The 22,443-nt window shown below is 49.1% G+C and overlaps 1 protein-coding gene across 1 annotated transcript in view; it reads right to left on the bottom strand.

Moving 5' to 3' along the window:
* Positions 1-22,443, bottom strand: part of UBA1 (ubiquitin like modifier activating enzyme 1) — a gene marked incomplete in the record, with an annotated part of 790,705 nt that overhangs the window by 498,061 nt on the left and 270,201 nt on the right. The window contains 4 exon segments of the mRNA XM_069645505.1: positions 3,484-3,660; positions 13,388-13,534; positions 14,135-14,232; positions 14,887-15,019. Of these exon segments, the coding sequence (XP_069501606.1) occupies positions 3,484-3,660; positions 13,388-13,534; positions 14,135-14,232; positions 14,887-15,019 (555 nt within the window).

Raw genomic sequence — 22,443 nt, 5'->3', positions numbered from 1 at the left:
TATACGTGGTGGCCTTGCTTCCTTAGCCAGGCCGCTACTGGGGCCAGGCATTTCGTGAACGTTCTGGGGGAGGTCTTGAGCCCAAAGGGAAGAACCGTGAACTGGTAGTGAGTCCGCCCTATTACAAACCTCAGGAATTTCCTGTGTTTCCGACACATTGGAATATGGAAGTACGCGTCCTGTAAATCCAGTGACGCTAGAAAATACCCTTCTTGAACGGCTCGGATCACTTCCTGCAGCGTGAGCATTTTGAATTTCAGGCTCTTTAAAGACTTGTTGAGATCGCGTAAGTCTAAAATGGGATGCCATTTGCCGTTCGGCTTTTTTACGACGAAGTATCTTGAGTAGACTCGTTGACCTTTCTGTGATGTTGGAACCAATTCTATCACGCCCTTTGCTAACATGAGTGTTACCTCTTGTTGCAGTATCCTCAGATGGGAATGAGCGGTGAACGCAGGTGGAATGTGCAGAGGGCTGTGCTTGAATTGTAGAGAGTGCCCGTTCCTTAGTGTCCAGCACCCATTGATCCGTCGTTATTCGTTCCCATTCGTCGACATAGGCTGATACTCTTCCCCCCAGAACGGTGTGTTGTTCGTCATTGCTGATCTTTATTTTGCTTGTCTCTCGACGACGACGGATAGGATGGTCTCTTCCTGGACGTCTGGAAGTTCCGGCGTCGGTTTGCAGTTTGGGAAGCACGCCTGTATCCCTGGGAGGTGTAAGCCGACCTACCAAAGGATCCGACTCCCGACGCAGAGAATCTGGAATTACCTGAAGCCCCTCTAAAGGGACGAAAAGACTTGTAGCTTCGGCCACTCTGGAGGGCACCCAATGAACGTGCCGTGTCAGAGTCCTCTTTCATTCCCTTTAGGGCCTCGTCTACCTTCTCTCCGAATAGAAGGTCTCCCTCAAAGGGCATATCTAATACTTTGTATTGTACCTCTGGTCTGAAGTAGGTACACTTAAGCCATGACTGTCATCGTAATACGACCCCATTATTGACTTGCTTGAAGCCTGACTCAGCGAGGTCAACCGCAATGTTTATTGCGTGATTGGAGTCTTCCTCACCCTCTCGGACAAGTAACATTGCTGCCTTCCTATGCTCTTCCGGAAGATGATCCAGCAACGGCGCTAGCCTGTGCCACATTTCTCTGTCGTATCTGGCTATAATAGCCAGAGAGTTTGCGGCCTTTGCTGTGGTTGCTCCCACGGATAGCACTTTTTTGCCAAGGGCATCCTGACTTCTTGCTTCGTTTTCAGGCGGAGTCGTGCACTTGTGCTGGGCCTTCGCCTTCCTCGCCGCTGCCGCCGACACCACCGAATCAGGTGTTGGTTGGGAGGATAAACACTTGGGGGTAGACTCTGGAGTCTTAAACTTTTTCAGGCTTCCTGTAGAACCTCCGTTGACGAGGCCACCGTCGTTGTCGGTGGGACAGTGCATAGCACATGCGTCAGTGGCAGGGTGGAGGCCGATGACTGGACCGCCGTCGACGACGGTGACTTAGCAGGTGGTTTAGGCAGTCCCGCCTTTTCCACACTTGGCCTGCCTTTACTCGACTCTCGACTCGTGGTCGATCTATGGTGATCGCCCGAGGAGGATTTCGGCCTTTCCTTGTCATGCTTTTTTGATGGAGGACTATTTTTTCGACGAGGATTCTATAGCTGAATGACTCCGAGATTACTCTTTTTCCGTCGGTCGAGATTTCTTCGCAGGTGGTTCCAACGAGGCAGCGCGGTGTGATGTTTTCGCCGATTGTGTGGAGCCTACCTCCGAAGGGGGGTATGCCCCCGCTCCATCATTTAGCCATGCCACCAGCCGTCGATTTCGGTCTTTGAGGGTCTTTTGAAAAAACCCTTTGCATATGTCGCAGTTATCAGCCGAATGATGAGGATGGAGACAGTATATACAATCCATATGTCCGTCCCCCTCGTAAACTTTTTTCAAGCCGCACGTCGCGCACGGATGGAACAGCGCTTTTCCTGACATGGAGGAAAAATTTCCTCGAACTCCAACTCCAGGTACACAACCTTGTACAAAATAGTAAGACGACGCAAGGAGATCCCACTACTTTGGAGACGGTTGAAATCTGAAGGGGAGCCACGGGGGCGGGCCTCTTATACTGGGACGGTCTACGGAGCATGCGTAGGCGGGTTCTAAAAGGACGTAGATGGGACACAAAAGTGTCGGAAGTTTTCCTATAGGAAAAGGCTATATATGTGTACAGAGGGGTCCCAGTCTGACGACGGGGAATATTCTAAGCATGTGAATCCATGAAAGATCCAATGCTTGAGAATGAGAATTCTCCCCAACAGGGGAGGGGGGGTGTGAGAGTGTGTGTGAGAGTGTGAGTGTGTATGTGACATAGGTGTGTTACGTTTGCGGTGATGGGTGTAGGTGGTTGGAGCTAGAGGACAAGTTGTGAAATTGAAGGGGTGGCCTTGAGGGGGAAATTGCTGGGTAGATGCATTGCCACTATGTGTGGGCAGGTTATGGGGTGGGAGACTTGGTCTGCTATTGTTGCAGGGGGAAATGGGGTATGAGGGGAACCTACATTGGTGCAGCCAGTATGGCTGTGCTCTTTTTTTTAATACAGTGGCTAAGCAGGTTTTACTGGAATTATGGCAAAGCCAACACAACGTGTTTTGACATGGCCCTACTGGCCTACACATTCATGGTGCAGCCAATATGGACTTGTTCTCTTATAGCAAAGCCAACAAAGTATTTTTTGACCCCTTAACTCCCAGGCTCTTATGCAGGTCTATGCAAAAAGGACGAGCATACTTGTCCTTGGCACTTAAAGGGAATTCTGGCCTACAGTGGCGAAGCTCCCGGTAGCGGTTGCTGTCAATATAACCAAGAGCTTATAGGCTACAAGAAGGAGCTAAATAGTTCTCAATTTCGAACACCGAGAATTAAAAGGTTTTACACACTGGCTACTGTGTACCTTTAGTGACTTGGCATCTTTTGGATATGTTACTGTACAAAACTGATTGTAAACTGGCTTTCTACCAATTTTTCTGAGGAAGCGTGCTGTCAAATGCACTTACACACATTTTTTAACTAACATTTTCTCAAGGGGAAGATTCCCTCAAAACCCCTTGTTGGGAGGTTGTGCTTTCTCAATGCACCATGTTTCTTCCGCTGATTCATAGGAAATGTTTATGCCCCTCCAATAAAAATATTGGAGAGAATTCACCAGCCGTTGCAGGTTCCCACCATGACTTTGAAAGAGTTCATCTATAGCCATCAAGGAAAGAATCAGCACACACCCTAACAGATCATGAACAATCGGGACCCTGACCCTCACCCCTCCTCACAAGCAGTCAGGATATGGTTCCGAAGGGACCCTCACACACTACACTTAAACTGAAATACAGAATTCAACAGGACAAGGGCAAGGAACAGTTGAAGTACTGCATCTCAACCTAAGAATCAGCACCCGTTTTGATATATCAAAATGTAAAGGCTTTGGTGTAACATACCTTCATTGCCTCCTGGGCAGCCAAGCCTCCAATAAAAGCATTGACTGGTGCCAAGTCACCAGATGCCTGGAAGGACAGCTCTTTCAAAAGATCTTCTGTCAGCTGCTCCTGCTTGATTGAATCCGGTGCTTTTTCGTTGATTGCATGGGAAAACTCCAACACTTCCGCAGCATCAGCCTGTTAGCAATGAGTAAGGGTTAACATGAGCTTAAACTTTAAAAACGCATTGCATAGAGGGGGTTGACAAGAAGAACAAGTTACTTTCTTACCTGGTAACGCTCTTTCGATGGGATGTTCCGACGACGTATTCCACATCTATGACAGATAAGCAGCACAGCTGTGTTGATTACCTGTCATAGATGTGGAATACGGAGGAACCAATCCCCTCGAAAGTTAATCTTTTATAAACGCACTGAATAAACTCATGTGAAATGTAGTTGTCTGAGAAAATCTCAAGTGGGAAATGTGACCGTATTAAGTCACAGGCATTTCCATTCATCTTTGTCTTTTGAAGCAGCAGAAATACCAAATGGGAGATTATGGTGCGAGCAAAGAAAGTGCAAAAAAAGGATTGACTGTTTTCAAACTTACCACTAGCGTGGCCTAGAAAATGAACAAAACAAGCGTTCAAGAACATGCGTGAACGCTTTTTTGACACATTTGTATAATACTCTCTCTGTGTAGGTCCACTAGGGTACAATTGTAAAATACACACAGTTTAAGTAGTGGGTTTGTGTTCATCACCAACCTTTTACGCGGATCCCCTTGTACTGCCATTCCTAGTTTATGTGTTAGATTAGATTACAATACCAACATACATAGATAAAACCAGCCCTACAAGTTACATTATAAATTGTGATGAAGATGAAGCTCTTTACTCCTATAAAACCTCCCCACATCAGCGCCAAACCCAGATGCCAAAGCGCTTCAACACATCAAATCTAGAATCCTCCCCCTTCGGATAACATTCCCAAATGTCACCGTCAAGCCCATAGAAATATAACAGCATTTAAGATTTTCGCCCTTCAGACCTGCAACCACAGCCTAAAGGACATGAGTTTCCCCATAAGATGAGAGTAAAAGCCATTGTTGTGAAGCTTAAGGCTCTCATCTTATGGGGAAACTGACATGTCCTTTAGGCTGTCAGTACTGGGAAACTGTGTTCCTTGGTAGTGTTACTGCGTTACTACTTTTGGTTACATTTATATCACTTGTGATAACTTTTTTTTATAATTGTACAATGCAGCTTACACTGTAGTACAATGGGGTGCATTTTTGTTTTGCCCTAGACTAACACTAGGAGGCGTTTTGGTTACTCTAGGTGTGCTAAAAGGATAAGCTGGTGGCAGCAGTGACTTTTTCCCCACGTTTGGCTACCAACAGTGGCTACTGGTCAAATATGGGTGGGCTACAAGGGGAGCGCGGGGGAGAGGGGGGGGAGTGGGGGGGGGTTGTCGTTTGTGTGTCAGTCCTGTTATTGGCTAGTGAGGGCAGCTACTCTTTCCTGGCTTTTAGGATAAGAAAAGGACCCATGCAGCCATTCCGCAGAGATCCTTAAGAAGCCAAGAATCCTATCCAGCTGAGACCTGTGAAGAAACCAGGTGACCCGTCAGAAGGAGGCTTGGCTACCAACTTCTGTTGCTAACCTGGAGGAGCCCTGTCATGCTAAAGCTCTTTAGAAGTCCTGCGAAGGATCTGAGACCCTTGGAGTGGAGGGACCATCTATACCAGACATCTGCTCGGTACCCTGCAACAAAGCCTTCAGAAGTGTTCTGGGATCGTCCTGTGGCTGACCAGCTCCAAATTTGGGCCACCATGCTGCTGGCGTCACCATTCCGAGTTTCGACCTGGAACTTGGGGGATCCCCAGCTGGCCCTACAAAATGGACCCCTGCAGAATGTAGTCATCCTAGCACCTAGGGGAAAAACATCTGACTGTGGCAGGTGAGTGCCTTTGCATCATCGTGCTACAGTGACCACCGTCCGAAATCGCTTACCTGACCCGAGTAAAGCCCTGAGAGGGGGTTCTGCATCAAGTTTTTCTGCATTCTTCAATTGTGAGTCCTTGCAACAGTCAAAAGATAACAACCGGAGAGCAACTAGAACCAGCAACCCCTGTGAATTGAGGACTAACTTTCAGCAGAAAAACCAACCTTGGACCCTCTTCTTTGGTCCTGACAAGTCTGGGGAACAATCTGAGTACAGGGGTAAGTCAGAGCTTCTTACCTACCCCTATGTTCCCATTATAAGTGAATGGGCTTATAATAAAACTTTATTTGAACACTTTTGGCTTTGTTATTGCTCGCTTGTTGTGCAAGACGTCTGAAAGTTGAGGCTACTTCTGTTAGCTAGTTTAATTTGTACTCAGCAAAAGTCAGTCCGGTGGCACTTTATGGACTGGAAACAAAAACATGCTTGTGGAGTGTGGATTGGCAAAGGTTGGAAGGGCTGGTTTTTTGGTCTTCCAATGAGTCTCTATGAGCCGTCAGAGTCAAATTGGACCTTTGGTCTCTAAAATCGCAGGCAGAATGGAAACAAACGTCCCTTTTTCGTTCAATCCTCACTGCGCAAGAAGATACTCTTTATTTTGATATCAAGGCCCACTTGCGAGCAGAGCAAAAAAATAAAAAATAAACTGCTGTCAAATCTGGATGAAAGGGTCATGGAAGGACTGAGTACAGCTGGAACCAATATAGAAACATGAATCCATAATCCACTGAAGGAAAAAAAAGGTCCAGTAGGAGTGGGATTGGATAAATACGATCGACAATATGCGTTCCCTTTAACCTGAAAACCGCTTTCTGAAAGGGGATAAAAAAAACAAGGGGTCATTGCAAGATATCTGATGAAGTTCCCTGATTGGAGGATTAGGATGAATTTTCTCAGAATCCAATTGAACATAGCACACCCAGGTGAGGTCCTGTCGATAAGGGGGAAGGAGGAAGCCAATCCTTTATGCAATGTGTGCAAAATCCCACAGAAATAATCCTTAAAACACCTACTGCTGGAGTGCGAAGGAACTTGGCCCGCAAGACCTACTCTTTGCCAGATTTCGCGTTAGGGGGTGATGGCTAAATAGAAGAATCTTCCTGGGACCTTTTGATTGCTGGACATTGCAATGACCTGACAATTGCAGTAGTACAAGTCCTCGAAAGGTATAACATCGTGACTTTTAAAAAGCCACCATAAGAGGACAGATTTTTTTGCGTCGACTCAATTGAGATCATGTTTAGTTGTGAAATGTACGTTTGGTTACTGTCTGATTCGAAGTGATTTTACATCAACCCGTTTAATGGATAGCTGCTCTTCTCTCCCTTTTGTCTGTTTTTCCCCTCTCGCTCATCTTTGTTCCTTTTTTTATTAAATGAAGTGTTTTATAGTTTAAAAGGCGAAAGTGATTTTTTTTTACTTTTTTTCTTTCGCCTGATGTTGGTTGGTTTTATTGAATGATTTGTAATAAGTATTTTGTAAAAGGTTTTTTTCTATAACCAAATACAAATAAAATAAAGTGTACTCTAACCATAAGAACCCTACCTGCATTTTACCTAACTACTGGGCAAAAGGCCCCTGACAACTTTGGGCTGGACAATTTAAATTGGGGATCATGCTCTGTGGATCGTGAGAGCAAAGGAACATGTTACCTGTAAATGTTCTCCAGCATGGATTCACATGCTCATGAATATGCCTAGTCAGGCTGGGAATCTTCAGTAAAAGAAAAAAAGTGTTTTGTTTCTAAACTGTCCTTCTCATATACACAAATCACTGCCCTCTACCTAGGCCCCTCCCTCTGGCAGCCATCTTCAGATTTGGTAGCACGTAAAGTGGTAGTAGCACCAAGAGAAGAGCCACAGGGGGGCAGGCGGGAAGGGTTGCATGTGAATCCATGCCAGACTCGTGCTGGAGAACAGATACAGGTAATTAACTTGCTCCTTCTCCAGCATGGGTCTGGCATGATTTACATGCGCATGAATAAAGAAAACACAGCAGTACATAATTACAAACCAGGGGAGGTGGCAAGAAACAACAGAAGCAATCTTTTACCCCCTCACCAGGCTCACCTTCAAGCGAACAGGTTGCGCAGCACTTCTTGGCTGATTCTGGACTCCTCCCTGGAATCCCTGTTGGTGCAGTAGAATTTTGTGAAGGTGCGCGTCGACCTCCACGTAGCAGCCCTGCAAATGTCCAGCAGTGGCACACCAGACCGGAACGCCGTTGTAGCAGGGATCACTCTGGTAGAGTGGGCTCTCGGGCGGTCAGGCAGCAGACGGTTTCCCAACCGGTGACAATGAGTGATGCAGCCAGAGGGCCATCTGGAAATGGAAGCCTTGCCATGGTTCACAGGACCAAAGTCCACAAAAAGCGGAGACGTTTTCAGGAAACTTCATGCGGGCCACCTAAAACGTCAGTGCTCAGGTCGCATCCAGTGAGTGCAAAGTTCTTTCAGCCGGCGACGAAAAAAACCACAGTTAACACCAAGGGCACGTTGGGATGAAATTCCGAAGGAACCTTGGGCATGAAGGAGGGGTGCATCCGAAGCACCACCCTTGTCTCGTGGTAAGTCGAGTAAGGCCTCTTGCAGAACAGTGCCTGGATCTCACCTACTAGTCTTGAAGAGGTGATGGCCACGAGGGACAACAAACTTGAGCTGGGCTGAATCCATAGGCTCAAATGAGGGCCCCATGAGCCTAGTCAGCACCACGTTGAGTTCCCATGCCGGGGCCGGAGCCTTCACCAGTGGGGACAAACGGTCCTTTGATGAACTCTTTCACTAGACAGTGCGACCACAGTGAAGACTGTCCCAGAGATAAGGTGTAGCGGGAGATAACCGCCAGATGAACGATGGAGGCGTGCGCCAGCCCCGATTTAGCCAATGACAGTAAATGCAGAAGTACTTGAGTGGCTGTGTCCCACAGAGGGTTGATCTTCTGCGATTGGCGCCAAGTCGCAAAACGCTTTCAGGTTCAGAGATCCTGGGTTGTGGTATAGAATTGCACCCATTTCCCAGGCGAGATGATCTGTGACCACTGGCAGTTTGACTGGAGGGGATGCAGACATGTTGAAAAGGTCCGGGTACCAGATCTGCCTCAGCCACGCTGGTGCAATGAGGATCATCCTGCACCGGTACCGTCTGAGTTGACTGATGAATCGAAGTAGTAGCGGCAATGGAGGGAACGCATACAGAAACAGGCCTTCCTAAGCGAATGAGAATGTGTTCCCCCCCATGCTCCCCGGCTGGGGAAACCTGCTGGCGAATGTCCGGCACTTTGTGTTCTTCGCAGTCGCAAACAGATCGATCTGGGGACTGCCCAATTTGAGGAAAAGGTTGTCCACTTGATCCTGCCGAAGCTCCCACTTGTGGCAAGAGCGCAGCTACCTGCTGAGAGAATCGGCAACAGTGTTCTTTACTCCTGCCAGGTGAAACAGGATGAGGAACATCCTCCCCTGGGCAACAGCCCAGTGCCACAAGGCCTGCACTGGGATCTGGTGCCCCCTGCTTCCAGATGTAAAACATCAAGGTGGTATTGTCCGTTAAGACCCTCACCACTTTGCCCTTGAGGGACAGCAGAAATGATGCAAGGGCCCAAAACACTGCCCGTAGTTCCAGGACTTTGATATGTAGCAACTTTTTCCGGCAGCCATAGACCTGTGGCGTGAAGACGTCCTGTGGGGTCCCATCCTTGCAGGGTAGCGTCTATCGACAGTCTCCTGGTACGGTGGACCCGGGAAGTCTCTGCCTCCGGTGATGTTGGAGCGCACGCCCCACCACCTTATCGCTCGACAGAACTCATCGAGCGCGATTCTGTCCTGGAAGCCTCTGGACACCTTGACCGAAGGGGCATCGAGGAATTCCTGTAGAGGGCGCATCCGCAATCTGCAGCGCCAAATCAGATATATGCATGACATGCCAAGCAACGACTTCATGGTCCTCACTGTGGCAACCCTCAGTGCCAACAATCGTTGCACCTTGCCCAAAATCCTCTCCTCCAACGTTGATGCCAGGCAGGACACCGTGTCGAGCCTAGATCCCAGGAACAGAGCATCCTACGATGGAGTCCAGCAGGACTTTACATGATTCACCGAACCCCCAGGTTCGTCAGCAGTCGGACGGTCTTCGCTGTGTGATCGGACAGCGATGTGCCTTGACTGGGCCCGAATGAGCCAGTCGTCCAGTTAAGGATACACATGGATTCCTTGCAGTCATAGATGGACCACCACCATTGCCAGGCAGTTGAAGACTATGGGCGCCGACTTCAGTCTGAAGGGGAGAGGCTTGAACTGGTAATGCTTCCCTTGAACAATGAAGCTCAGAAACTTCGTGTCTTATGTACAGGGACGTGAACGTACACATCCTCTAGATGAGACAAAGTCTCCCCCCTCGTCCATCTGGCCGAGCACATGGTGCAGCGTGACCATCCTTTATGTACTTGTACTATGTACTTGTTGAGCCGTCGTAGGTCGAGAATGGACCTCTAGCCCCCAGTCTTTTTTCTTACGAGAAAGTACCTTGAGTAAACCCGGGAGCACCAGAGTCGCTTTGGAACCAGCTCTATTGCACCCTTTTTTTAAATATGGCTCGAACTTCCAGCAGCAGCTGAGGGATGTGTTGTTCCCGCCGGGCCCCCGGTGGTATTCGGACACTTCCATTGAAACCCTGAAGTGTGTCCCTGGGCGGAAGCATCCAGCACCCATCGATCGGTGGAGATGGTCTCCCACACAGCGACAAAGTTAGCCAGCCGGCCTCCCACCGGGGCGCAGGGATGGGGCCAGACGTCTTGAACGGTTTAGTCCTGCTTGGCGGTCGGCACGCCATCCTGGGAGCCTCCACTACGGCAGCGGCCACCGCTGAAGGCCTTGGAGCAACCCCTGTTGGCTTCCTGGGTCAAGGAAAGGGAGGGTTGGCGGCAAGAGGATGAGCCCCCGCAGAAACCCTTCAAAGACCTGCTAGACTTACCTCCTGAGGAACGAAAGGATGGCCGGTGTTGTTGCAGGGTGCCCAAGGTACGGGCCCGTCTGTCGGTCTTCATGGCCTGGAGGGATTCAACAGCATTCCTGAACAGGTTGTCTCCATCGAACGGCATGTCCCGAACGCTCGTCTCGACCTCTTGTCTAAAGTTGGTGGCCTTAAGCCAGCCACGGCGGCGAAGGTAAACCCTGTTTCCCATCTGGCGGAAACCTGTGTTCTCAATGTCCAGGGCCACTGATTGCATGGTCCGTCGCCACCTTGCCTTCCTGGAGGATCTCCCAAAGCCTCGACCAGTTTGTCAATGGGGAGGAAATCCAGGAGTTGAGCCATCTGGTACCAAAGCCCCCAGTTGCATCTGGCCACGATCACCAAGGCCTTGGCCGCAGAGTAATGACCTTTCTACCGATGGAATCCAGTTTCTTCCCCTAGTTGTCCCAAAGGGCAGGTGAAGAAGACAACAAACTCGATGACTTCTTCCTGGCGGCCGCTGAGACCAGAGTCCGGCAACGGCTGAGACCGTAGGCACTTGGGTGCAGACTTCGGCACCCAATATGTCTTTTCAAGCTGGTCTCTCTGCTGGGGCTGAGGCAGGGTTCCTTAGCAGATCCAGACCTTCATCACAGACGTCGTCCAGGTGTGGCACTGACAGGATGGTCTTCCTCTTTGCCTCCCAGCGCTGATACAGGAAGCCATCTTTTCTCTTCTGGGGTGAGCTGGAAAAGCTCTTGTCGCACGGGCGATCATGGAATGAAAAGATCCCACTTAGTCCGGGAGAGAAGATCTTGGCGGCAGTGATGCAGGATCTCTCATTCCTGTGCCTTTGCTGTGTCCATTCCCGTCCCTAGGAGGTGTGGGGTGCAGTGAAGGTTGGAATGGAGGCGGAGTATGCCTCCTCTTCGCCAGGGGTTGCCCTGGTGTCAACGGGGTCGCCGCTGGTGGCGCAGTCGGCATCCTCCTCTGCATCTCAGACACCAGCGTGTGGAGAGTCAAGAGGATATCCTGCGCAGGTATCTAGGCGGTACCTGGGGGACTGGGTTGCTGGCTCCAGTGCCCATGTCATCCCCGACGTTCCCTCCGTCGTCACCACCACCCTGGATGGTGTGGACAGAAAGTATGTCATCCTTGTCAGATGAAGAAATGTCTGTGTGTTGGAGTTCTATGCCAACCCTGCCCCCCTCTCCCCCCCTCTTTTCAGGTCCGGAAGGGCCAGTCACGGGCTAATGTCCGGCATCCTCTTCTCCGGAGTCTTTTCTACCGGCTTGGGAGGAAGGGCCACTCTAGCCGCCACCGGGGCACCCTGGACTGGGCCAGCCCCTTTCACCTTCAGACATCTTGTCCTGCTTGGCCTTCTCTGGAGTCTCCCGCAGCTTTCCCAGGGTAGCCGACTTTCTCTTAGATGAAGAGCTGGAGCGGTGGCTGGAGATTGAGGCAGACTCAAGACGACAAACGCACCCTGACCGTCACGGGAACCGCTTGCGCAGAGACCTTGATGGAAGCGGACTAGCGATGCTCAGCCTTGTTTTGGGCCCTCACGGATGAAACACCCTCACAGGACTTCGAAGCCTGCTCAGGTTGGCTGGATCCAGAAGAGGCATGCCCCTGTGAATCACCCAAGGTAGAGGCCCTGGTATTGAGCCACGCCGCCAACCAAATGATTGATCCTTCATCGTGCGCTTGGTGAAGCCACAGCAGTTCTCACAATCGTCTTCTTTATGAGTCGGTTGTAGACAATACAGGCACCCGGAATGCTCGTCATCCGTAAAAATATTCTGCAAACCGCAGCTGGAGCACAGCTTGAAGAGGAAAGGTCCCATCCTTCTCTAACATGATCCGACACGGTGCACGTCTGAAGACTTCTGGAAGCTTCCAAGAACACTCGACGATTTCTGCCCTTGAGGGGCAATGAAAGATGTCGAAAAACGGGACCCATTCAATCGGAAGAATAAGTGATGGAGCACACGGGCTCAAATGAACCAAAAACAGTTTTCCTACATAAAAAAGTGAAAGAAATGCAGAAAGCTTGAAGAGCGAAATGCGAGCACTCGACACTTGAACGTGCAGTAAAAATCTGAAGAGGCTGCCAGAGGAAGGGCAGTCATTGGCTGAGGGCAGTATGACCAAGAGCCCAGTGATTGGTTTATAGGAGAAGGAGTTTAGAAAACTTTTCTTTCACTGAGGAATCCCAGCCTGACTATGGGGATTATTGAGCATGTGAATCCATGCCAGACCCCATGCTGGAGAATACTAAGTTTGCAGGAGTTTGGGATATGCATTATGCCTTATAACAAATGAATGTATATTTGTATCTATTTTTATCAGTGTAGCGTGATAACGATGCTTGCTAGTCATTTTCTTAGTGTGTTTTGGCCAATAAATATCTATTTTTGTACATCCTGTGTAATGACTTCATTGTGGACCCTTTACAAGCTCACCACCATTGAAGAACTTCGCCTAGACCGCCTGTCACTGCTACCCAAACTGGTTTGGCTACAGCTCCCCAGAGTTGTCCCGGTCACAATATATGTTGGCCTTCTATACATCTGCCCACCAGGCTAGAGTATAAAAAATCTGTCCTAACAATAGACACCAGCAGCAAATTAAAAGGACATAGGAGCGCTATTTTAGACCAGTCTATAATACATCCCATTCTCACTGCTTATTAAAATTCTTAGAGACGGATATAAAAAAAGTTAGAATTATGTAATGGTCAACAGAAACAAAATTGTTTTTAACTTTACAATTCTGTACTGCTCTTCAGCCCCAAGGGTATTAACATCTTTAAAAAGAAAACAAATTTAACCCATTTCAAAACCGGCCGGGTGCGTTAGGTGTCCTCTCCCACCCCCTTTGACCCCCCCCCCCACAACAAGCCCACACCCACCCATTTCGCATTCCCAAAATGTTCAACATTAAGAGCCAACAGGTCACCTTGACACCCTACCTCATTGCGTGGCTTAGGCAGGCGCTTGTGTTTCTTCTGGAACTCATGTAGGCCCTGGAAGCCGATGTGTAGCTGGGCTGGGTGGCTAAATTTGGCAAAGTCTGTTATGAGGAACTCCGGCTCAGCCAGAGAGTCTTTCAAGGATTTCTAAGAGGAGAAAAAACAAGGGCAGTCTTTTCAATCCAAAGGGGATACTCTGATGTGGTGAAAGCATAGGATGGAGCCAAAGACGTCAGATTTTGATTGCTCGGGATGGCGAAGTACCAGGTAGGGCTCTGATGAAAAAAAACTGCTTGGAGAAAGGAACCATACGCACGTTTCCTTAACCTAGCATGCAATGGTGATTGCTGCATCTTAAAGCACAGAGGAACAGGGAAGCACAAGAATGCAAAAAACGGGCAATATGGTTAAGCATTGCTAGGGTCTGATTGACAACACTACTCCGATTTACAAGTCTTAAAATGCTTCCATGATCCATAACTGTAAATGTAAATGCTACAACTATGAAATATAAAGAGCAATTGTTTTCATGGAACGTCATACATTTCTGCTAATGTAAAGATGTAAAATCAATGTGCAATTCGGAGATGGCTAGATATTGCCTGCAGGTTTAATTCAGAAAGAAACAAACTAACTTGCAGGATCCAGATTATCAGGACTACATTTTTATTAAATTGGACTATTACTATGTACAAACCTGTTTGCCCCATTAAGGGCTGATAAGCACAGAAAGGCAAGGTCACTTACGAAGCTGATTTTCTTGGGCATCTTCACTTGGCTGACAATGCCACCTCGAATGTAATCTGAGAAATGAGTTGTATCGCAGATGCTGAATGTATAAGGCCCTAAGAAGGAACATGGAAACAAGCTAGTTCAGTAAATCTGTCCTAAACACCCCGAGAAGTCCTTGGCTGCATCAAGTTTATTGTGAAGAGAAATGCCCAGTAGGTTCCAGCCCAAAACTACTGACAAGATACTATTGAGGCCTTTGGTCTTCCTTCAAAATCAGTATTACTGAAGAGAAAGTGTGAAAAAGTGACAAATTTAACAAATCTTCAGCAGATCATGTTCACAGCCCTTAATTCTTCCCCTTTTTCTTGAAAACAGAAGGCTGCTTTGGTCTGTTACTCCGCTGGGTGCCTCCACGGCCTCTACTATCCTCTGCTCTGTTGTGACAAAGATTAAAGTCAGGAGAACAACAATTTAATAGATTTATAGTTTGCTCTAGAGCAAGTAGGTCATGATCACCTGGCGTTTTCTGTTAGACGCAAAAAACAAACTAATTCCTGAAAGTTCTTGTCATGTGCAAAAATCACTGATGTTTAAAGTACATGGGTATCAACTAAAACTGCTCAGTCTCAAGGAAGAGCTTTTAGAGAACTCTGGCCAAAGAAGCCCTCGTCAGAAGCTATGGTTCAAGGCAACCCCATTCCCAGTTCCATATCACTATTGCAAGTCCAAACCCCATGCATGGTCTGCCACCAACAAAACCAGCTCACCCAGGACTTTGATCTCCACAGGGTCGCAGCGGTTCAGCTCGTGCATTCCTTGGATCTCTGTAAACGTCACAAAATCTCCACTCTCAAACCCATGGCGGGCCTCATCAAGGCAGGTAACCACCCCAGCACCATCCTGCAAACAAAGAGAAATATACGTATGTTTTTCATGGGTAGCAGCTATGCAATTCTTTTCATGTAGATATTTTGCAGCCACTCAATTACCTTGCACAGGAAGGTTGTGTCAAGCTTTCGCCATAAACTAATGAAGGGTTCAGGTGGGCAACTGAAATATGCAGGACATGATTCTCACAGGATCTTCATACACTAAACTATAAGGAACAAGTTACTTACCTGGAACTATTGTTCTCCAGCATAGGTCTGGCATGGATTCACGTGCTCATGAATATTCCGCCGTCAAGCTGAGAATCCTTGGTAAAAGTAAAACAGTTTCACGTTAGCTTACAAACTATATTTCTCCTTTAAACCAATCGCTGTCCTCTGCCTAAACCCATCCTCTGGCAGCCATCTTCGGATTTGGTATTCATGCAAAGTGGCAGTATGACCAAGAGAAAACGCAGGGGGGGGGGGGGCCGAGGAGGGGTTGAGGGCACAGAGGGAGGGTTTGCATGTGAATCCATGCCAGACCCATGCTTGAGAACAATAGTTACAGGTAAGTAACTTGTCCCTTCTCAAGCATGGGGTCTGGCATGGATTCACATGCTCATGAATAAAGAATACATCGCAGTACAACATTACACAATCAGGGGAGGTGTCAAGGCTCAACCGAAACAATGAACTCTTACCTCTGGAACAGACTCACCTCAAGCGCACAGGCTGTGTAGCACTGCTTGGCCGACTCTGGACTCCTCCCTGGAATCCCTGTTGACGCTGTAGAACTGTGGGTGTGCATGGACCGCCACATAGCCGCCCTGCAGATGTCCAGCAGAGGCACACCAGACAGGAAAGCCTTCGTCACAGCAATCGCTCTGGTGGAGTGGGCTCTCAGACAGCCAGGCAGCGGTCGGTTCACCAGCCAATGATAATGCATAATGCCGACGGATAGAGCCACCCTCAGATGGTAGCCTTGGACAAGGCCTTCCCAAGGTTCACAGGGCCAAAGCTCACAAACAGTTGTGAAATCTTAAGACCTTTTGTGCGTCTCACGTAGAAACTCAAGGCACGAGCAACGTCCTTGAGGGCAAGGCCCTTTCAGGCTTTGGTGGGGAAAAAAAAACAGGTAACACCAAAGGCTCATTGAGGTGAAATTCCACTGGAACATTCGGCATAAAAGAGGGGTGCGTCCACATCAGCACCCTCAAATCGTGTAAAGTCTGGTATGGCTGTTTGCAGGACAGGGCCTGGGATCTTTCTTAACCTCCTAGCTGAGGTGATGGCCACAAGGAAAACAGTTTTCCAGGAGAGGAACTGGAGAGGGGCCTGGTGCATAGGCCTCGTCAGCACTAAGTTGATTTCCCATGCCGGGCAGGAGCAATCACTGGCAGGAAATTGATAATGATATTTTATTTCTATCGCGCTCGTACACAAGTGTTTCAGAGCGCGGAAAGGGAGGGGAACAGGGGAGAAGAAAACAGCGATCTTACGAGGCCCAGTGACATTGAGACCACGCAAGTGCATAGGAGAGGAGGAGGGGGAGAAGTGCATGGAAGGGGGGAGAAGTGGAAAGTGCGAAGCAGAGGAGAAGGGAGTAGTTTCTTACCTGTAACTCCCATTTCTCCAGCGTTGGTATCTTTCATGGATTCACAGGCTTAGAACCCTCGGTATCTTTATTAAAGCGTTTTCCATTGGAAAAAACACTTGTGTCCTATTGACGTCCTTTTGGGACACTTACACATGGCCCAATAAGACGTACGGAATAAATAGCCCCGCCCCTGCGGCTCCCCCTTCAGATTTGAACCCCCAAAGTAGAGGCAATATTACGTTTGCATTCAGGGGAGGCTGGCGGGCGCATGTGAATCCATGAAAGATACCAACGCTGGAGAAATGGAGTTACAGCTAAGAAACTACTCCCTTCTCCAGCATTGGATCTTTCATGGATTCACATGCTTAGAATAGATTAAATAGCAGTAATCTTGTATTTGGAGGCGTATAATGCAAAGCAATACCATAGGAACGCAAACGCAGAAAAACCACAAGAAAAAGCATTAACAAGCATGCTACACAAAGTGGGGGCTTATCTTACTGAAAACAGGTGTTGCAGGACTGGCCGTCCCATCTGCACATCAGCTCCATGCTGTTGCTCTAGGCAGTAATGCAGAGTAAATGTATGGGGCACTGACCAGGAGGCCGCTTGACAGATGTCCACCAGCAGAATTCCCGACCACAATGCCGCCTATGACGCGGTGGATCTTGTCGAATGAGCCTTCGGACGCCTCTCCAGAGGCTTCCCTGCTTTAGAGTGACAGAAGGCAATAACGGACGAAACCCAGCGGGATAATCCTTTTTTGGAGATTGTCTTCCCTTTACTGAAGGTCCGTAAGCCACTAACAGTTGTCTCGTATGCCTGAAATCTTGAGTACGACTCGGATAAAACTTCAATGCTCTTTTGACGTCCAACGTATGGAGAGCCTTCTCTGCCAAAGAGGAAGCCGCAGTGAAGAATGCTGGTAGCACAATAGAAGAGTGCTTATGGAATGTAGTTGGTACCATCTGAATAAAATGAGGGTTAGTGGCCAACACCACCTTGTCCTTAAAGAAACGCAAGTATGGGGGGGATCAATCACCAGCGCTTGCAGTTCCGACATTCTTCTTGCTGAAGTAATGGCCACCAAGATGGCCATTTTCCACGACACAAATTCCAGGGGCGACGACGACATAGGCTCGAATGGATCCTTCATTAGCCTTGATAGCACCAGATTGAGACTCCAACCAGTAGGGAACTTCTTGGCCAGAGGATATGTCCAAAATAAACCTCTCTTCCGAGTAAACCTAGAAATGGCAGCCAGGTGAAATTTTATGGAGGAGAAAGACAAACCTCTTCTCGCCAAGTGTAGTAAATAAGGCAGAACTTGCTCTGATGAAATGTTGAGGGTCCACCCCTGGCTGATCCCTACACCACACACAGAATCTTTTCCACTTGCATGCATGAGACATTAGTGGATGGAGCTCTCGCCGCCTCCAAAATGCGGCGACAATCTCTAGAAATGTTCAGCGAACCAAACTCTGAGAAGTCAGGAGCCAAGCCGTCAGGCTGAGGGAGCCCGGGTCGTGATGCCGAATTGCTCCCTTGTCATGGAAGAGAAGGTCCGGCGTCACTCGAAATCTCATCGGTTCTGCCACTGATAGATGGAGCAGGTCAGAAAACCACGGCTGCATGGCCCAGTGAGGGGCAATCAGAATTACATGGCATGGATATTTCTAAATCCACTGAAGGGTCCGTCGAATGAGCGGAAACGGAGGGAACGCATATGCAAACTTGCCTGTCCACGGGAAGGAGAACGCAACCCCCAGCGAATTGGGCTGCAGCTATCTGCTGGCAAACTGCTTGCACTTTTTGTTCTCCTGGGTTGCGAAGAGTTCCATCGAAGGACGACCCCATTTACTGAAAATTCTCAACACCTGCTGATTCTTCAGCTGCCAGTCGTGGAGTTGGTTCATCTCTCTGCTGAGAGTCTGCCTGTACATTCTTCACCCCTGGCAGGTGAAACACCACAATGCAGATGTCTTTGCTCAAAAGCATTCTGGAATGAGTTCCCCCTTGTTTCCTGAGGTAGAACATCGTGGTCGTGTTGTCCGTTAACACACTCGCAACCGATCCGCGTATGCACAGCAAAAACAATCTCAGAGCCCAACGAACGGCTCTTAGTTCCAGTACATTGATGTGAAGGTTTGCTTCTCCTGGGGATCATCGACCTTGAACTTTTAAAGACCCCAGATGAGCTCCCCATCCTGTTTGGGAGGCATCGGTCACAATTGTGGATTGAAATTCCGGCTCTAGCAGAGGCATCCCCTTTGTCAGATTGTCTGAGAGTTGCCACCACCAAAGATCTTCCAGTAGGTCGCTGTTGATAATCACTTTGTCGGACCACAATCTGCGACAGACCGCCGGTCCGCCAGATGTTCTTGTATTGGCCCCATGAAGAGATGACAGTTCTGCACTAACGGGATACATGACACCATGGCTCCTAGAAGCGACATGGAGACTGACACTCTGGTTCCAGCTCTCCACTCCGCTTTCTGTGTGTTTTTGAACTCTCTACAGAAGGTTTTACCAGTCCTGACTGGGTTTGGAATTCCAGGCTCAAAAAAACAAAGCTCCTGGAGGGAGAGGGAAAAGGATTTCACCAAGTTGATTGCAAAGCCCAACCGTTGTAGCAGCTGCATGGTAACGTCGAGGCTTGCCTGCGATGCTGCCGGCGACGAGACTCCAGGTAAGGGTAGACGTGATGGCCTGCTCGTCGTAGCCATGCCACCACAGTGGGCAAACATTTCATAAGCGTCCTGGGAGACGATTTTAGACCGAATGGGAGCACTTTGAATTGGTTATGACTGACCCACTACAAACCTCAGGAATTTTCTGTGTCGCCGACGCATAGGTATGTGGAAATATGCGTCTTGTGGTATGTGGAAATATGCGTCTTGTAAGTCCAAAGATGCCAGAAAATCCCCGGGTTGTATCGACCGGATGACCTCTTTAAGTGTAAGCATTTTGAACTTCAGGCGCTGCAGTCTCTTGTTGAGAGCTCGCAGGTCCAGAATGGGTCGCCACTTGCCGATGGGGTTTTTGACCACTAAGTAACGCGAGTAGACCCCAGGCCTCTCTGCCACCAGAACCAATTCTATAGCCCCTTTTAGCAGCATAAGCACAACCTCCTGATTTAAGATATGAAGATGGGGTTGCGGCAACTACACAGGAGGAATGGACAATGGCGTGATCTTGAATTGCAAAGAGTGGCCTAGTTTCACCGTGTCCAACACCCAACGGTCTGATGTAATCCTTTCCCATTCGTTGACGCAATGGGACACTGACTCCCATGACGTCTTGAAGATCGTCAGTGCTGAGATTTTGATTGCTTACTCTTCGTAGACGAAGACTGTCGTCCTCTCCTTCTAGAAGTCTGGAAATCCTGGCTTCTCCGTGTCGCCTGGACAGCTCGCCTCTATCCTTGGGAGGAGTATGCCGATCTATTGAAATTCCGGTCTCTGGATGTGGCAAATCGAGAATTCCCTGAAGCTCTGCGGAAGGGGGCGAAAAGGCCGAAATGCTCATCCACTTTGTAATGCCCCCAGTGATCTTGCCGTATCTGAATCCTCCTTCATGCCCTTGAGGGCTTTGTCTATCTTCTCCCCAAATAACTGCTCACCTTCACAGGGCATGTCCAGCACTTTCTAATGGACTTCCGGCCTAAAGTCTGTACATTTTAACCAGGCCTGCCTTCTTAGTACCACTCCATTATTTATTTGCTTGAATCCTGAATCCACAGCTATGTTGATGCTGTGATTTGATGCCTCCTCACCTTCACGCACCAGTAGCATAGCTGTCTTTTGGTGTTCTTCGGACAAGTGCTCAAAGATGGGGGCCAGGCGATGCCACATTTCACGGTCATATCGTGCCATAATCGCTAACGAGTTAGCCACCTTGACCGTCGTCTACTGTTAACACTTTCTTACCAAAGGCATCTTGTCTTCTAGCTTCACTGTCCGGAGGTGTTGTGCACTTGTGTTGTGATCTAACCTTTCTGCTAGCCGCCGCTACTGCCACTGATTCAGGAGGGGGCTGTGCGGTCAGACACTTAGGTGTAGAGTCTGCAGCCTTAAACTTTTTTCTAACCTGCCCTCGATTGCAGGCTCCGAAAATGGATGGCGCATTGCATGCAAGCCTTCCTGCCAAACGTGGTCCAGAATCGGGACCCGAAAAGATAGACTTCCTTCTTTTCCGCATTTGGTCAAATAAGCATTCCTTCCCTTGCTCTGGGGTCAGACCTAATTCAACACAGGCTTTCGCCATCATCGCATGAAAGGCTCTGATGTTATCTGGAGGTGACGGTTGTGCCGGGCTTTTAGGAGCTTCCACTTCTCCATCCGATTCCCATGTAGGGTCTCTTGACGACGATGAAATGTCCGCGATGGAGTCCCTGGGGCCTTGATCCGACTCAGAGTCCTGTAGTTCACCCTCTTCTGGATGTGAACAGGGAGGTTCTTCACTGACCGGACGGGAGAGCGGCAACTCAGCCGTTGACATCGAATGTGGAGCGGGGCCTGCCCCACGTCGACGAGGGATGTCACTGGAGGCACTCCCATAGGAGGCAGCCTTGCATCCAACTGGCTTAAGACGGATTGCAGCATAGATAAAACTTGCAAAGGCATTGACTGCGGATTTAGTAGAGAAGACGTAGGAGGAACATCTTGGATTCCCAACGTAGTCGATGGGCCAAAACCCTGTAAGCAGAGATCCTCCTCCATCGACACCGATAGCGCTGACTCCTGCTGTAATAGAGTATCTGGCAGAACTGCGTCATACACCGTCGGTTGCCAAGTCTCTGGCGGGCCCACCATCAACGAAAACCTGGGAGTTTCTACTTCTCCCTCATCGATCGCCGCCACTGGTGTCGACGCCACCGCAGGGATTGTCTGTGCGGACTGTATTGGAGCCGTTGACGGCACTGGCAGTTGTGGCGCAGACTTTAGGCGGTCCCGCCTTTTTTGAGTCTCTAGGCTGTCTTTAGAAGATTCCCTACTCGAGGAAGACCGATGATTGTCTCCTGAGGAGGAGTGTCTTAAAGGGTCCTTTCCATCCTTTTTTGTAGTAGATGAAGACGAAGATTTTTCTGTCTTACGGCCTTGGTCCATAGCGTCCTTCGCTTCCCTGAAGAGGAATGACTTCTCCGTAGGCCGCGGCTTCTTTGCCGGAGGCTCAGCCGACACTGACCGGCGAAGGACTACAGGGGACTTTGGTCTGTTCGATGCCAGACTGCGCACCAATCCTACCTCAGATAGAGGGTAGGCCCCTTTGTTCAGCCACGATAATATTCGCCGATTACGGTCCCTCAACGTCTTGTGAGAACCCCTTGCAGATATCACAGGTGTCCGCAGAGTGATGAGGGTAGAGACAAAGGCAATCCATGCACCCATCCCCCTCAAACTTTCTTCATTCCACACGTGGCACACAGACGGAACAACGCTTTCTGCGACATTGGAAGGGGTGGCCCGGAGGCAGTGTGGGAGGGTGGCAGAGTGAGTAGTTACCTGGGCCCGGAGGACAGAGGGTGGCCAGGTGCACGGTGCCAAGAGAACAGACCAGCAGGGGAGAGGGGGAGCTAAGGCAGAAGAAAAGAGGAAGGTCTTGAGGTGCTTGCGGAACCAGCAAGCACAGATGGGGAAAGGAGACGAGGGGTGTGGGTGGAGAGGGTAGACAGGCTGTCCTGGGTTTTTGAAATGAAGGGAGAGGCAAGGGAATTGCAAAGAGCCTGGGAGGCAACAGGAGGGGTAGAGACTGCAGCAGGGTTGGCCAGCTCCTTGCAGATTTTAAAGAGTTCGGCCGAGTTGTTAGATGCCACAGAGACACTAGCTTGAATGTGGACTCTTCTTGGTGAGGACAAA

The sequence above is a fragment of the Ambystoma mexicanum genome, chromosome 2p, assembly GCF_040938575.1.
Source record: "Ambystoma mexicanum isolate Mex_15411 chromosome 2p, UKY_AmexF1_1, whole genome shotgun sequence".
NCBI classification, from domain to species: Eukaryota; Metazoa; Chordata; class Amphibia; order Caudata; family Ambystomatidae; genus Ambystoma; species Ambystoma mexicanum.
Note: the sequence above shows the minus strand (reverse complement) of the source record. Positions and strands in the feature narration are given on the sequence as shown.